Source organism: Protobothrops mucrosquamatus, unplaced genomic scaffold (genome assembly GCF_001527695.2).
Source record: "Protobothrops mucrosquamatus isolate PMUCROS unplaced genomic scaffold, P.Mucros_1.0 scaffold276, whole genome shotgun sequence".
Lineage (NCBI taxonomy): Eukaryota > Metazoa > Chordata > Lepidosauria > Squamata > Viperidae > Protobothrops > Protobothrops mucrosquamatus.
The window spans coordinates 1,115,318-1,132,342 of NW_015386620.1; the positions used below are offsets into that span (position 1 = coordinate 1,115,318).

Genomic DNA, 17,025 nt, shown 5'->3' on the forward strand with positions numbered 1-17,025 from the left:
CAGGGGGAGGGCCTTCTCTGTGGGTGCCCCCACCCTCTGGAACGAACTACCCCCCGAGATCCGGACGATTCCGGACCTCCTACCTTTTCGCCGCGCCCTCAAGACATGGCTTTTTCAACAAGCGGGTCTGGCCTAGGGAGAATTTTTAAATAGGGACAATTTTTAATTTAAATCTTAATTAATTATACAGCGAAAAAAATATTTGGTTTTTAATAGGTTTTTATGGGGGGACGATGTTTTATGTGTTTTAATATGCTGTAAGCCGCCCTGAGTCCTATAGGGAGAAGGGCGGCATATAAATCCATGTAAATAAAATAAATAATAAAATATATCAATATCACCATTATTGGAATATTGAAAGGGCACGGGAAAAGGCATTTGCATAGTGAAAGTAGGAGTATACATAATCAAATGAAGACCTTTCACAGTACATGTCAGCCCTTTGAGGCAGACCAAACCTGAACACCAAAGTTATGAATATTAAAACTACTTTTATTACAGGATTACAGTATCAGAATCTCGTAACTCTGAATGTACTTTCCCCCTCTCTGCCTTCATCCTAAAGAAAATTAAGCACAGTCAAGTCTGAGATATTTTCTCAAATGCCATTCCCGCTTTGGACTCAAATGTTTCTTATCTGACCACTGCCTTGGCTGTGGCTCTTCCTTCTGTTCCTCAGAGTTACTCTCACAGCCCATTACAGTAAGTTTTAGCAATTAACACAAATATCAAATCCATTTATACAATTATTTTTGCCCACCAATTTGTGTGTGCATGTGTGTGTGTGCGTGTATGCATGTATGTCTGGGTCATTTTTGACTTTGGCAACTCCTTGGATAAATCCACGCAGCTTTCTTGGTGAGATTTCGGAAGCAGTTTGCCACCGCTTGCTTCTCCGAAGTGTTACTGGCCCAAGGTTACCCAGCTTGCTTTGTGCTTAAAATGGGACTAGAACTCACAATGTTCTCGCCTGGTGTTTTAAACCACTGCAACCCAACTGGCCCTCACTGATTATAATAGGAAATTATAATTTTAATTTAACTATTTGACAATACAGTCCTATACAATATTAATTTTGGGAAGCCTCAACTTAGCAATATTTCTGAGAACTTATAACAATAGGGTTGGAAGGGACCTTGGAGGTCTTCTAATCCAACCCCATATCCAGGATGGCGAATCTTTTAGAGACCGAGTGCCCAAACTGCAACCCAAAACCCACTTATTTATCGCCGGGTGCCAGGTGGGCGTGGCCCACTGGATGGGCATGGCTGTGGTGGTCATGGCAGATTGGGTGGGTGTAGCCAAGGTGGGCGTGATCACCTCAATGTTGCTCGTGGGGAGGGACGCCTGTGGGGGCTGGGCAGGGTTGGGGGAGATCCAGGGGGGTCTCTGGCAGGTGGGGCAGTGGGCAGGAGGCTCATCCTGTGTGGAAACGTGAGGCAAGGCAAGGCAAGGCAGGGCGGAGGTGCCATTGTCACAGGGCAAGGTGAGGCAGGGGCCGGGGTGGTTGCTGCCTGACACCATCAGCCCCTGCACACAGAGGCCAGCGAGCGCATGGGTGCTGGGATGCATCCAGCCACGTGGGACCTTGGCAAGTTAGCGGGCGGTTGGTTGAAGAGGGACGGTTGCCATCTCTGGGGCATGGCACACATCCCACAGAGAGGACTTTGTGTGCCGCCTCTGGCACGTGTGCCATAGGTTCGCTACCACTGTCCTATACTATTACAGACAAATGGCTGTCCAATCTCTTAATGAATGTCATCTTTGCCCAGCTCCTGAGTTAGCTCTTAAGCAACTATGGCTGATTTTGAAGGGAAAAAAATCACTAAACTGACACTTCTGAACATTGGTGTTGGAAAAGACTTCTGAGAATATTGTGGACAGCCAAGAAAACAATCAAATGGATTATCAAACAAATCAACCCAGAGTTCTCATTCAAGGCACAAATGACCAGACTCCAAATATTCTACTTTGGATAGATGACCTAGCTCTTTGGGGAAGATTCTAACACTGAGAAACGTGAAAGGAAAGAGAAGAAGAAGTAAAGCAGCAGGCAGGTGGTGATGGGTGCACTGTTGGAAGATATGAAATCCCAGGATAGGGACAGATCATCATAGAGAAAATCTGATTGTATGGGTACTAAGCGTTGACAATGATGGCACATAATTAAGCTGGGCTGGAGCAGAAAAAAATCAGAGCTGGTTACTAGGTTGGAAAAATGAAAAACAACCCAGAAGAGAGCAATCTATATTGTTGTCAATGAAGCATGCTACGCTTGATATTTGTTGAGAGATACCTGTCCTAAAAAATACACGGTTTTACTTACTTATTACTTTACTAAATGTCCTAACATACTGAGAAACACTGGTGCAGTAGTTAAAATGTTGGACTAGGGTCAAGGAAACCTGGATCCTAGTTGTCTTTTAGTTATGAAAACGTCTTGAGTACTTTTTTGGCCCAGCCTATCTCATAGTGTACTTGAAGAGAAAACAGAAGGAGGGAGTACTATGTACAGATATTTAACTCCTGAATTAAAAGTGGAATACAAAGTTAATCAAGTAAGAAAAGCAAATAAGTTGTAAAAATTACTCACCACCAAACAAAGATCACATATCTCAAGTTCTTTTTCAACCTCTGTAAGGATATTAGAATCCAAAGTTTCTCCAAACCATACAACATGAGGTCGCAAGAGGCCATTGCACAGTTCGCATCTGTCTCCCCCAAAATATGGAGAAAATTTTTACATAATTGAAGCAATGCAGAAAGATTAGTAAAGCAGTTTAAAAGAGGCGATTGCTATACTTTAGAAAAAGTTGCACATGTATCAACTTCAGTGCAAAACTATTGTATATTGTTTAAATTCTAGAAAAATCCATTAGGAAAATCTTCATACTTTAAACAGTATATTTAATCCAAATAAATTACTCAAAATATTTCACCAATCTTGATATTGTTGTTTTGCAAATAAATATTCCAGCCAATGAACCGAATCTAAGTTTTTGAATTTTAAAATAGAGAAAATTATATACATAATGCTACTAAAAATCACTGGGCAAAAAATAATAATAGATGAGTCATATAACAAAAGGCTGAACTTTTATAATATTAATATGAAACTCATCATTGCGGTCTATGATAGCATAAATACATTGTGATTTTAATTCCTTTTTATTTAATAAGATTCTAATCCTAAAACTTCTTAGAATGAGCAGAAGAAGAATAGCTAAATTCGAAGCAACTGCATTTCAAATTAAGGGTCATTGAATTAAATATATAGTTTATATCATAAATGCAGTTTATGATACAGGTGTCAGTAGCCCAGTAGGCATTCACAAATGGTAAAAGTCATCTCTCAGCAAAACTGAGAGGGAGATTTGAGCCAATTCTCCTTCTCCCTGGAAGCTAAGGTTGGAGTCCATAACCAAGCCAATTTAGAAGTAGGGAGGGGGAATAAAGGGAACAATCCTGGAAAAGAGATCCCTATCACTGATGGATTATTTTTTTATCAAGAGTGTGACACTAGCTAGATGCTACCAATACTTTCATGTACAAAAGCATTTTAATGTCAATGCAAATGTTTTCTGATTGAACAAGTGTGTACATCATGTGTATTGTTTTATGCTGTCCAACAAATCTCTTACAGAACAGAGGCAGCATGTATAATTCTGTTCCCCCTCTGAACATTACAGGTAGTCCTTGACTTTCGACCACAACTGAACCCAGAATTTATGTTGCTAAGTGAGAAATTTGTTTTGCCCCATTTTACAACTTTTCTTGCCACAGTTGTTAAGTGAATCACTGCAGTTGTCAAGATAGTAACATAGCTGTTAAGCGAAATTGGATTCCCCGTTGACTTTCCTTGTCAGAAGGTCGCAAAAAGGGGATCACATGACCCACGGGACACTGCAACCGTCATAAATATGAACAAGTTGTCAAGCATCCAATTGTAGATCATGTGACCATGGGGATGCTGCAATGGTCGTAAGTGTGAAAAAAGGTTGTAAGTTGCTTTTTTCAATGCCGTTGTAACTTTGAACGGTCACTAAATGAACTGTGTTAAGTTGAGGATTATCTGTAATGAATATGAAAGTTGCAAGCTTGTGGTCATTCAACGGCAACAGAGATCTTGTTGTAAGGCAAATCAGTCCTACCTCATAATATCATGGATAAACACACACACACACACACACAAACACATAGCACTTTTTTTGAGAAAACTTGCATGAGATCAAAACTTACCGAGGGAGATCTCCCACAGGAATAGTAGCTTCTTCAGTTTCAGGATCTGGAGCACTAGAATTGTTAGCAATAATAAGAACAAATATTTTACTCAAAGCAAAGTAACAGGGAAGTATTATATTCTCTCTGGTATCAGAAAATCTCTAGTTTTGGTCTTATTTTAATGAGATACCCAACAACATGCACATTATTTCTCTTGAAAACTAGTTTGGAAAAAGCAATAATAATTTTAAGAAATAGGTTTAATTGGCAATACCAAAGAAATGTTTTACTCTACTGGGAAATGAATAGAGTATTCTGCAAATTTCCATGTAATAAAGGGGTTTTTTTTCTTTCCTCTTTCCTTTTTCCTACTTCCTATTTTTTGAGATATAATTGTCTTGAAATTTTAAACATTTAAGAAGTAACTCAAACATCAGTCTTCGTAACTGCTCACCTGTGTAAATGCTCAAATAGTAGTTTATATCCTCCCAACTGTTCTTGAAATAGTGCCCCAAAATCACAAATAAAACTGCTAACAATTCTATAAAGGAGCAACAGTAAAATTCTACATATAGGTGTTAGCTGTTCTGTGTTTTGCTTTGGAATTTAAGTTTTTGATAGAAAAAAATTGGGCAACTCTCCAAATTTCTGGACAACTCTCCAAATTTCTTAAATAGACAGTAGTAAAAAAAAATAGTGAAATCGGAAAAGTACATATTAATTTTAAAAACATCACTTAAATCCCATAGCTGAGATCCAAACTGGTGTGAGGGACCACTCTATTCAGGTATCTCTTACTACCCTACATGTGAGCAGAACAGCTTTCCATTTGCAAATGTGATGTAAGGGCATACACAAGATAGCAGCTTGCCCACTCTATGTTCATATAGCTTGCCTGCCTTCTTAATGGTATCCTGTATTTCTATCATTCTTCTTTAATAAAAATTGTGACTATCACACCATAGATAATTACCCTTTTCCAGCTAAAGCAGGACAGATTGGACTGTTGTAATTCTCCACAACGTTTCTACAACTGGTGCATCGGGTTTTGAATAAGCTACCTGTGATGTTAAGTAATAATATCAGATTACAATATTAATTTTTAAATTTTTATTTCCGGCAAAACTAGGAACATGATGCATCCTATAAAAATAAGAAGTAACAATATAGCTTTCAACAACAAAAATCAAAATCAAAGTCAATTGTAATATTTTGAAAAATAGAATGTGTTAACAAATACAAGTTATTAAGACAAAGGAAGAACTCAGTCATAGCATGCACAAGATCTTTATCAGTATGGAATTTATACTGGCAAATAATTATACCGAATTATTAATATAAAATATGGTTAAATTTGATCCATTTCTGGGAATTCTTACCATGAATTTCTAAAACATGCTTTGATCCTGCTCTTTTGTGGAGTTCATCGATGTTTTGTGTGATGATTGCAACACTCCTGCCTTGCTTGCTTATCTTAGCCTCACACTCTGCTATGGCAAGGTGTGCGGGGTTTGGTTGTTTGGTCATCATTAATTCTCTGCGGTAATGATAGAATTCCCACACCCTAGAGGGATTCCGTGCAAAAGCTTCTGGGGTAGCCAGTTCCTGTGAATGAAAAATTGGTTATTTTGCTAAAAGAAGAAATATTCACAGCTGATTATGAAGATTATCTGAAGTTGCAACGTTATCAAACCAGGGTGCATTTATACAGTGTATTTCCATGTTCAAAATGCTTTATGAATATCATGGGAAAAGGTTAGTATAACTTTGGCCTGTTTGTTCAAAACCACACATTATATCAAAGGAAGTTTTTATATAAGATTTATAATAATAATAAAGTTGGAAGGGACCTTGGAGGTCATCGAGTCCAACCCCCATTGAGAAAAAATTAATCTGCAGAGACAGGTACACAAATAAGGCGATCTCAGTTACACTAAAATTGTCTATCCTTCCTATATGACATGGAAAATCTTAAAAGAAATTACAAATCTTGGGAAACTAAGCAAGAGAGTCAGCTTGTGACTCAAAAAGAAAAAAGGATGTATTAAAGCACTATAACTCATCAAATAATACTGTCAATTCGGTGAAATCTCAATGTACCAAACCTAATGCCACAAGCTTCACTTAGAATGGACTAATTCTTAGAATGGCACCAATCAGTATCATTTGCAAATATATTGATGAAAACACCATTTGTTTCACTATCATTCCTTAATACATTATGTAATTTGCATCATTTGTATAATGAGGAATACTGACTGAACTGCATCATTGAGTTGCACAGCATGCAAGTTTAATTATTATGCATATTATGCAAATTACCCCATGTATCTTTCATAAATAATGAACACCTTTTCCCTCAATTAATTCATTAAATAAGATTTTATTGTATACTAATAAGTTAATAATTCTAGCAGAATTTAATTACATTTATATTTACTACACATAAGCATTCTGAACTACACTGAGATGATTTTGAAAATAATTTGACACTATTGTGTTTCATCTAGTAATACACTGATTAGCTAATTAGCCTACATATCAAGATTTTAAGTCTACTATAGAGTAACATGTCCTTCTAAGCAAAGGACTTGGTTTTGACTTAGAATACTGCATGAGCCAGGACATAGTATCTTGTTTTAATAATAATAATAAAGTTGGAAGGGACCTTGGAGGTCATCTAGTCCAACCAACCATGCTCAAAGCAAACTGTTGCTTAGCACATGTCATACTAGGTAATTGGGTTTTTAAAAAGTACTACGGCTCTTAAATAATATTTAGCATCCTGAAAGTATACCAACAGTACATACTTGTGCAGGCCATTTCCTCCAAAAGCTTCCTGCACCTCGGAAAGTTGGAACACCGCTCTCTGCACTGATTCCAGCCCCTGTGATAATAGCTATATGTTTTGCTTTAGCAAATATTTCTCGAAATTCAGTCATATCTTAAAAAAATAAGGAACATACAATTAGTACATTCTTGAAAACACATTCTCAATTCTGTTTAGAGTGTGGAAAATTTAGTGAAATTATTTTTCAACTATAAAGGTTCCTGTTCTGGGTGGTCCTAAATGAATTCAATCCAATAAGCTCTGCCTTGAATGTTAGATATGGATCTTAACATTTTGAGGAGGAGGACAAGCGAGTAGGTCCCAAAGGTAAATTATGCTTGTATATTAGTATTTTGAGTGTTTAAACTGGAGCTAAAAAAGAGAATAGTTTATACTCAAGATTAATTACATGTGAAATCTATTTTGCATGGTGAAATCTAAGGAATCTTATACAGCTTGGCATATAAGTCATAAAAATTAGAAACAGACTTTTCAACAATTTGTACTGATATTTCCTTATGTTTACCCAAATATGTCAAAGAAATAACAGCTTAGTTCTATGATTATCTAGCATATCTAATCAATTTATTTAAAAAATGTCCTTTCTGGGGCTAATTTTAATTGCTATTTGTTTGTAAAATTTAGGAGGCCCAACTCTGTAAAATCATTGGGTTGCATACAATATTTTAAAAAAAACCCAAAAACCAATACAATAAGAGAAAGAATGAAGTACATCCAAAAGAAAAAAATATCCTAACATATAAAGGGATATAAGGGCTTGCCACCCACACTAAGGTAAGGTCTAGGGGGAAAGTCAGTTTTTGGAAACTTTCTAAATATTAAACTTTACTGCAAACCTGAGTCAAGAAAAATGTTCAACTAGCTTTAAAAACAGGTTAAGGAATAAGAAACAAGGAGATTTTATATGGATAATTTAATACAATATGAAATCTGTCCCCCTCCCAATTCAGATTTTATATTATAAATAAAATAAATCTCTCTTTTTGATCTGAAGAGAAGAAGCAAATTTGGGAACATGAATCTCCTGATTGCTGTTTTTAAACCAAAGGATTTTGGGGGGAGAGTGGACATGGACGGAGAAATTATGAGGAAGATATAGTGACCCAGGAGAAGCAATCACCTCCCCTCTTATTTAATATGGTCATAAACAATTTCTTTGTTCTCTTCATTCAAGCTAATGCATTTGCCAGTTTTATTTTTAAAGAGTACCTTAAATGTACCCAAAACATTCCTTTAACAATAGAAAATAAATTAAATTCCATTATCTGTACAGTCTCCATCATTAACAGTTCTCAATGCCCATATGCTGCATATCTGGGGACACAATTCATTTGTTATACAAGAAGTGATATTTTTAAACTTCTGAATATATAAAAGAATCCTTCTTACTTGAACTGGGTCGTGCCATTTCAAAGTATGCCCTTTCTTTCTTGGCTGGAGCAAGTTTAAGCCCGCAATATACTTGAGAAACCACGTTCCTCACGGTAAGGTTGAAAAGCTTCATTAGGATCCAGTATACTGCTAAGTGAGATTGAAAAGAATAAAGTGGAAAAGTGGCCATCTGACGAAATAAGAAAGCAAAATATGTTTGCCTGCATTTATCCCGGATATATTTCACTGTAATTACCATAGTACCACAGTAAATACCACCTTAATAAATTGGCCAACATGAGTTACATTCCATTCTAGTGCTAATGTCCAGAGCGCATAAATGTACTATAATACATTGCTTATGTTAGCTCTTGTGTGATAGAATTTCCCACAAAGATTGCATCCTCTTTCTTCATTTTGCCCATGACCCTCCTGCTAATACAAGTTGTTAAAGCTCTTTAATGCTTATTCACGAGACTGACACAAATAAAGAGAACACCTGAAACTGGAAGCTTGAGAAAGTATTTATCAAAATGTATCTTTTCTCACATTAGTGAAAAAGTCTAATTTTATTCACTTAAGGACCAGCTCAATGCAATTTATAGCATTAATTTTTAAATTCTACCCTTCTATTCCAACTAGGTTTAATTTTTTTATAAAACCATTTTTTAAATCCGATGCTAACATCTACCTCAATATACAGTCTACCAACTCAGATAACATTATTCACATTCACTGCCTTATCAGTGTACTGGTGCTAGCTGTGGGGTTTTTTAATTAATACCTTTGTTTTTATAAATAACTCAAGGTGGCAAGCATATCTAATACCCTTTCTTCCTCCTATTTTCCCAACAAAAACAACTCTGTGAAGTGAATTGGGCTGAGAGAGACTGGCCCACTTTTTTGCTTTGTGGCCATATTTCTCATATTCTGTTATTTGAATTCTTATTGTGATTTTACTCCAGAATCACTTAAATACAGTGTTCTAGAAAACTTTTCTATAAAATCTAGAAATCTACTGCATTAGATTGCTTTTCTTAAACCAATGCCTGGTATATACTTCCATTTGAGTGAGGATTGACTTATGTAATGATTTACCGTACACGAACACATCTTTGCAGTTTTCTTAGCATGATATAGAAAGGGTTTAAAAACCATTAGCTGATTTAGCCAAATTGCTCTGAAAAGCTAGACTCAATTTTGCTGTGATGATAAATGACTCAAAGGGACTTCGCGGTCATGATAAGTGACTCAAAGCAAATTGTTCAAATGACAGATATCCTTACAAGAAGACTTACCAGATGTCACCCAATGATTTGATTATTAAAGTATTCATACATTCACTTTTAGTAGTAAAACTTCCCTAGGAATGCTGATGTTATTAGATAGAAAGCCCACTGCCAAAATAAGTAGGGGGGAAGAATTGTTTTTAGAAATGGAGGGTTGGGAGAGGGAGAAAGGAAGGTAATGGCTCAGCGGAACACAGTACTGCAGTCCCATTCAGTTCAAACTAACATTCTAAAGGCAAAAAATAAATAGGGAAACAAAATTTTTAAAAGAAAAAAAAATACTACACGGAAAGTTATGTTTTGATTGAACCAATTCGAGCCACCCAAAGCTTCCTAATCAATAAAGCAGGACTGGAGGTAGGGACAGCAGCAGACATCCCACGAAGCCTAAAAAACACTTTACACTCAAAACAAAAAACACTAGATCAGTGGTTCTCAACCTGTGGGTCGGGACCCCATTTGGGGTCGATCGACCATTTCACGGGGGTCGCCAAGTAAGGCTGTCCGCCATTTTTTTTGTCCGCCATTTTTTTCCCCCTTTTCCGGCAGGTGCCTTACCTCCCTTGAGCTGGGCCAGCTGGTGGTCGGCCTGCTCCGTCTCTGCCGCTTGCCAGCTACGCCTCGGCCGGCGCAGGGGGTGGAACCACGCATGCGCGGCGCTCCCGGGCAGGGAAAGTCCTCGATTTACGACCGGTTGGGTAGTCCTCGACTTACGACCGGTTTAGTCCTCGACTTACGACCGGTTTAGTCCTCGACTTACGACCGGTTTAGTCCTCGACTTACGACCGGTTGGGGTCGCGGCATTAAAAAGGTTGAGAACCACTGCACTAGATTAAGTGACCATTTAAATACAGCAAACTTGTATCTGGGAGTCCTATCGTGGTCAGGAGCTCTGCCTACTGCAGATAATTAATGGAGGGACAAGAAGAAGGAAAACACCATTATCTTTAGTTAGCACAACTGTATATTCGCCCCCTTGAGGCGACGTGCAATGCGTGCGTGCGTGCGTACATACATAAAAAGGTGGGCTATAAATGTTGTTGTTGTTATTGTTTCTGCCCACAAACGGCAAGAAGCCAGGCCTAAACAGACCAGGGGCCCGCCTCCATTCCCACCCCAACACGGGCCCACCCGGCGTTTGTGGGCTCGCCCAAGAAGGTCTGGAACTGGTTCCTCCTCCGGTAATAAGGCAGCCGAAAAGCCAGGAACAAAAACTGCCCTCCCCACCCACCCCGGGCCGCCGCTGGTTGTCGGGCCCCCCCTCCTCCGAAAGCGGAGAGCCGCCTGGTGAAACCTACGGAGCCCTCGACTCCGCCCAACGGCTCCCGGGTTCCCAAGACGGCGAGTCTCGACAGAGCCCAGCCAGGCGGCCGCCTTACTTACCCCGAGCCCCACCGCACGCTTCCCCGGGCCCGTCCAGCCAGCGCGACCGTCGCCCCGCGAGGATGTGGCAAAGCGGGCCCAGCCGCCCAGAGCGGCCCTTCGCCGCGCGCTCACGAGGAGGCCCTGCGTGAAAGGCGGCACGTCCCCCGCGCGCGGGCCGTCCCTAAAGTGCCCTTTCTGAGGTTGCTATGGGGAAAGGGGGGGAAAGAGGGCGGCCCGACCGCGTCTCTGTCGTTCTAGCTTCAAATTGACAGCGTCGCCAGCGAGGCGGGGTTTAGCGCCAGGCTTTCATGGGATCTTTTTTTAATGAATTCTGGGAGTTGAAGTCCACATGCCTTAAAATTGTCAAGGTTGAGAAACACTGTTCTAGATCTAGAATCTAGATCAGGGGTAGGCAACCTTGGCTCTTTTATGACTCGTGGACTTCAACTCCCAGAATTCCTGAGCCAGTCATAAAAGAGCCAAGGTTGCCTACCCCTGGGCTAGTCACTCTTTTTGAGCCCAACTCATTTCACAGGCTTGTTGTGGGAAAATAGGAGGGAGCATTATGTATGTTCACTACTTTAAGTTACTTAATGATTCTGTAATGAGTAATAAAATGGTGGATAAAAATGCCAAATCCAGTCTAAACATCTGAGTGACTGTGCAACCTACCACAATAATACTATGTTGAAGAAGTTCACAGGAAATCATGACTGGACATGAAACGGAGAGAAATGTGGATTATCCATGGGGATGACAGGTCTTGCTTTGCTTAAGAAAAGCGAAACACAGAAAACTTTCTTCTCTTGATGAAAGAGAATCAAAGTATTTCATTCCAGACTCCCAATTGTTTACTGAAGCGATAAATTCGATAAATGCTTGTCATTGTTTTTCAAAAATGGCAATAATTTTACTACTATTCAAATCCCAATCTGGTGAAACTACCTGGCTAATATTTTTGAATCTGTTTAAAAAAGCATGTTTTTAAAATCCATTAGACTCCCATCAGTATCTATTTCTTTTACCTGATCTATTTGAGTCTGTTTTATAACTATTATACTTTTAGGACTATTGGTGTTGAGAGGCAATATACCAGAACCTTTCCCACTAAAATGTAGTACTTTTCAAAGCTAAACTTGATAATGTAGTTTGCATTTTGTAATGAAAGGTCTGCATTTAGTAAAAAGTTAAATTTTGTAGAAAATAATGCACATACTGAGGCTAACTAAGCCCTCCGTTGTGAAATTCCCTTTTGCAAATTGACTGCTGCAGTGTGAACAGCTTATTTTAAGGAAGGCCTTAAACTGTTAGTGATTTTTATAAGGTTATTTATTCTCACTGTTGTTTCCATACTTTTATTTACTCAGGTCTATTGTTCTTTTAAACATACACTAGCAATTGATATTTACCCTATTTTTATTCTTTCTATATTGCCGTTATTTCTTAACATTAAACTTTTTAGTTAGAAAGTTAAGCAACTAATATTTTAACTAAATACATGAAGTACTATGTTCCCTTCCAACAGTTCAATGGGAATTATTGTTAGATAAATGCAGCTGAAGAAATGGAACTTGCAAGTAGCTTTTAAAACAAGTAGAAATAAAACAATTCTAGAACTGATTAGTGATGTTGAACATTTTGATGAGGCTCTGTATGCACCGGTTGTTAAGATAAACTGAATTTAGAATATACAAGTAGTTACTAACTTGTTTGCGGGCACTGCTTAATAGGGTTGGGCAAAGCATTTGAAAGCAGGGCTTTGGAAGGCTTTGATTTCCAGCTATCTCTATGTCCTTTCGTCCCAGCAGAACTATTTTCATACAGAGACCACCTCCAAAGCAAACACAAGAATCTTTAAATGTGGCTAGTTTAACACATTAATGGAGTTGTTTGCTCAGACTAAAACTCTTTGCACAGTTCCTTTGTTCAACAAGAATCTTGCTATCAGCACGTTGCTAAGATGCACTGATTTCTGGCACAATATAGTGGGAGAGCAAAGGACAAAGCTACATGTTAACCAAGTAGCCTTATAAATTTAAAAACATGCAACTAAATAAAAACTAAATGATACTGTATTTCATTCTGTATGGCCATGCCAAAAATATTCAGAGTCCTCCTCTGGATATGAGTAGGCTAGATGGGTGTCCACAAAGAAGTGTCTTCATAATAACAGTATCCAGCTTACTTTATGCCCTTCCCACAAATACGTACAATATATAGCACCCACAATGATGTTTTTCAGCATCAGATGAAGAATACTAAAAATACTGTTTTTAAATGGCATTTTTATAGTTGTTGTAACTTAAACCTCTAGCTCAGTGTTTCTCAACCTTGACAACTTTAAGGCATGTGAACTTCAACTCCCAGAATTCCACAGCCAGCAATTCTGGGAGTTGAAGTCCACATGCCTTAAAATTGTCAAGTTGAGAAACACTGGTCTAGCTGAAACAAGATTTCTCTCCTTAATAATTGCACTGGTGTGTTGTATTTATATGTCTGTATGTATATATAGCATTAGAAGCCTCATTCCCCCCCCCCCAAAACAGAGCTCATAACTACCAATTGAAATTGCCTATACAATAATATATCCCATTTATAAAATTAAGTGAACTTCTACCTGCATATACCAACTATTCTCTCAACACACACACATTTCCCTCCTTCCTTTATGGTATTCAGGAGTGGGAATAGCTGCAGTGAAAATGGAGATGGTACATAAATGGGTGAGGCAAGGAGAAAGGTAGATAAATAATAGAAAGACAAGCCGTTTTTAAATGTTATAAAAATGGTTCTGTTCACTAGACAAGCAACTGGCTGTAATCTTCAAAGCTATCCTTGTTTTTCAGCAAAGAAATGTACCATCATTTGTACCTCATGCTTATTCACGACCTTTTTCCTAGGCTATTTATTAGATATGTGAAGTGCTCCGATGTGGAAGAGCAGCTGTCTGTGCCCTTTAATGCAGCTGTATCGTTTTTCTTTTTTCTTTTTGAAATTACGTGTTTATCTTCCATTGCTTCATGTAATCCTGGGAAAAGATGTGGAAGTTGCAGACAAGTGCTATTGTTTGTGCTCCGAAGCACCCCTGTAGAATCACACCTAAAACAGCCCACAATCCTAATATTTATGCATACTGCAAATTCTAACCTTTTAATGTTGCTACGAGTAGGACTGAGACTTGCTTTTTCATGAATAGAACAAATGATTATCAACAGTTCCTCCCATACTGCTTTGATGCTGGTAAGGATCCTTCTTGCACTTTTCAAGTGGCAAAAGGAATAGGAAAAATTGGCAAAATTACTTTCCTTCTCTCTTCACCAACAGAAATCCATAATTTTGGACTCAATTCAATAATTATGTATGATCAAGAAGCTTTCATGTATAAGCTGAAAGCTACCTAATGGTACAGAAGACCATATGCATCATAATCAACATGAAGAATTATTATTTTGCAGAGGGTATTGATGAAATTATCAATGAATTTACTTTATGTCTTTAATACTTTATCATCTTCAAAAAAATGTGTCCAGACGTGTATAGAATATGCTAAACTTTGAATTACTGAACAGTTTAGTTAATAAAATGCTGTGTTACAGAATATAAAATCAAATAAGCAAAAACATTTATAAAAATCTGAAGTAAACACTCTGTATTCTAACACAAATGTTCTGTACCAATTAAATACAGTATAGCAGAAATAGAATATAAATTACATTCTTTACATTAATTGCAAAATACTAGGAGTTAGCTTACTATACATATAAATCAAACAGCAGTAGCAGCAGTTTGCCCATAAGATCCCATTATCTCAATTACTTTCTAAAAAGTGAAAACTACAGCAGGCCATTCATATTTCCTTTTTCTTGAACCATTTGCTACTTTACATATCCCCAACATAATATCTATACATGGAATAATTCCCTAAAACCCTCAAAGCATAATACAAGTTCATATAAAAATATATTTACAGATAAAATCACCTCAGAACATTTTACCTAAGTCTTGTCACATAGCCAGCAACAAACAGTGCATTTTTTTTGTACTTGTGATGCTGTACTGCTATTTTCTTTCTTGTGCCCATGTTTTTAAAAAGCAGTAATACTGTTCTTGCACCTAAAATGCCTAGTTGGCATGTACACACACAAAAATGCCATATATACATTTAGGCATTTTAAATATTTCCAATAAATGTCAAGTTGACACAGTGGCAGGCCCATAGGAAGACAAAACATAAAATCAAAGTGAAAACAGTATCTTCAGTGTTCATATTAAACAAAAGACATATGGTAGCATGATGCCTCATATTAATCTCTACAAATATGGCACCAAGCTGTCAGTTAAAACATATACATACCATTAAACCATGATATCAACAGCATGTGTATTACACTAATACAAATTCTTTGGTAATTAACATATTGTAGGTTTTCCCTCAAGATGCATATTTACACCCCGTGACCTTTCCACCCAATAAAATATTCTGTATAAAATGTAACCCAATTTGTTCAGTAACATTCAGTTAAACTCACAGTTTTATCTACAAACAGTGCATTGATATACATCCATTCTCAAGAATCCAATTGAGCTCAGTGGGATACATATCCAGCTTATGATATAGGATTGTACTCTAGTGTGAACCATATTTGCCTTTCAGGTAGGCAAATGATACACAGTCAACATAGGTTGTCTATTTTTTTTAAAAAAAATCACAGAATTATATCTGTGATTCAAACATTCAATTACATATTAAAACTACAATTTTTTTAAAAAAATGAAAACTGTTTTCCCCCCAGTGATATGTGCAGCAAGTGCAAAACCAAAACCAACTTCAGTTAATCCAAGATTTCCTAATCTCCTGTTTTCTAGAAAAAGCAGAAGCTGCTGCATCTCCTGATTGACAGAAGGCTTCTGGTTTGAGAGACGATGATCCTTGAAATGTTGAACTCTTCAACTTCTCCACATTGGACAATACCTGAGATTGTAAAGTTCTTCTACTGCGTAACTTTACTTGAGCTGGTGATTTAGCAAGGCATTCAGGACGAACAAATATCCCATGTTGTGGCTTGCAATGGAAGTATTCTCTGCCTTTTACAGTTCCATCATGTTTTCCTTTAAAAAAATACAAGTTAAATTATCACCTTGTTAATGCTGCAGTTTTAGTAAGAATTAGCTTGAACATCTGAACATTTATAATCAGAGAAATTAATTTCTAGAACTATGCAAATATTCATTAAAATATTATTTTCTCTGGACTGAGATTCCCCAGCTAAAGGAACTTTTTTGTGAATAACTGTTTTGGTAGATAGTGAATTTATTGCTGAAGATGTCTCTGTGCAAGTTCATAATTCACTCTACTAAGCAAACATGAGAGAGCCAGGTTGCCATAGCAGATAAGAAGTGTCAACCTTAAGTAAGAAAACCTGATTTCTAGTCCCCTCTCAGGCACAAATCCAGTTAGTTGATTTTGGCCAATCACTCATTCTCGCAATCCTAGGAAGAAAGTACCAGCAAGCCAGTTCTGAAAATGTTGCCAAGAGAATTGCATGTAATCACCAGAAGTCAAAATTGACTTCTATGGGCATAACAAAGAGATGAGGGTGTTCTTGAGTAGCAAGTTTCCTTCCTCTAGCTCAGGGGTATCAAACTCAATTTCACTGAGGGCTGCATCAGCATTGCGGTTGCCCTGGGGGGTGGGTGGGTGTGGCCAGACTGGGTGCAACCTACTGGGTGCGCGTTGATAGAGTGCGTGTGGCCTACTGGTTGGGCGTGGCCAGTTCTACATCATTCGCGTCAAGGGTGCCTATGGGGGCCTGGGCAGGAGTGGGACAGATCTGAGGGTCTCTGGCAGAAGGGGGTGGGACCGGGGCAAGTGCCAAGATGGCCACCACAACATTGTACATTGGCTCCCGGCTGGCCTGGGCCAGGGCC

The 17,025-nt window shown here is 38.0% G+C and overlaps 2 protein-coding genes across 2 annotated transcripts in view; both read right to left on the minus strand.

The window, feature by feature from the left end:
- The window catches only part of SIRT5 (sirtuin 5), a 13,469-nt gene extending 2,297 nt beyond the window's left edge, over positions 1-11,172 (minus strand). The window contains exons 1-7 of the mRNA XM_015814693.2: positions 11,116-11,172; positions 8,462-8,593; positions 7,032-7,165; positions 5,601-5,826; positions 5,195-5,282; positions 4,240-4,293; positions 2,594-2,711 (exon numbers count right to left, since the gene is read on the minus strand). Of these exons, the coding sequence (XP_015670179.1) occupies positions 2,594-2,711; positions 4,240-4,293; positions 5,195-5,282; positions 5,601-5,826; positions 7,032-7,165; positions 8,462-8,576 (735 nt within the window). The 5' untranslated portion in view covers positions 8,577-8,593; positions 11,116-11,172. The remainder of the gene's footprint in view (positions 1-2,593; positions 2,712-4,239; positions 4,294-5,194; positions 5,283-5,600; positions 5,827-7,031; positions 7,166-8,461; positions 8,594-11,115) is intronic.
- Positions 11,173-14,558: 3,386 nt separating this feature from the next.
- The window catches only part of KIF13A (kinesin family member 13A), a 59,378-nt gene continuing 56,911 nt past the window's right edge, over positions 14,559-17,025 (minus strand). Inside the window, exon 37 of the mRNA XM_029283907.1 lies at positions 14,559-16,206. Within this exon, the coding sequence (XP_029139740.1) occupies positions 15,926-16,206 (281 nt within the window). The 3' untranslated portion in view covers positions 14,559-15,925. The remainder of the gene's footprint in view (positions 16,207-17,025) is intronic.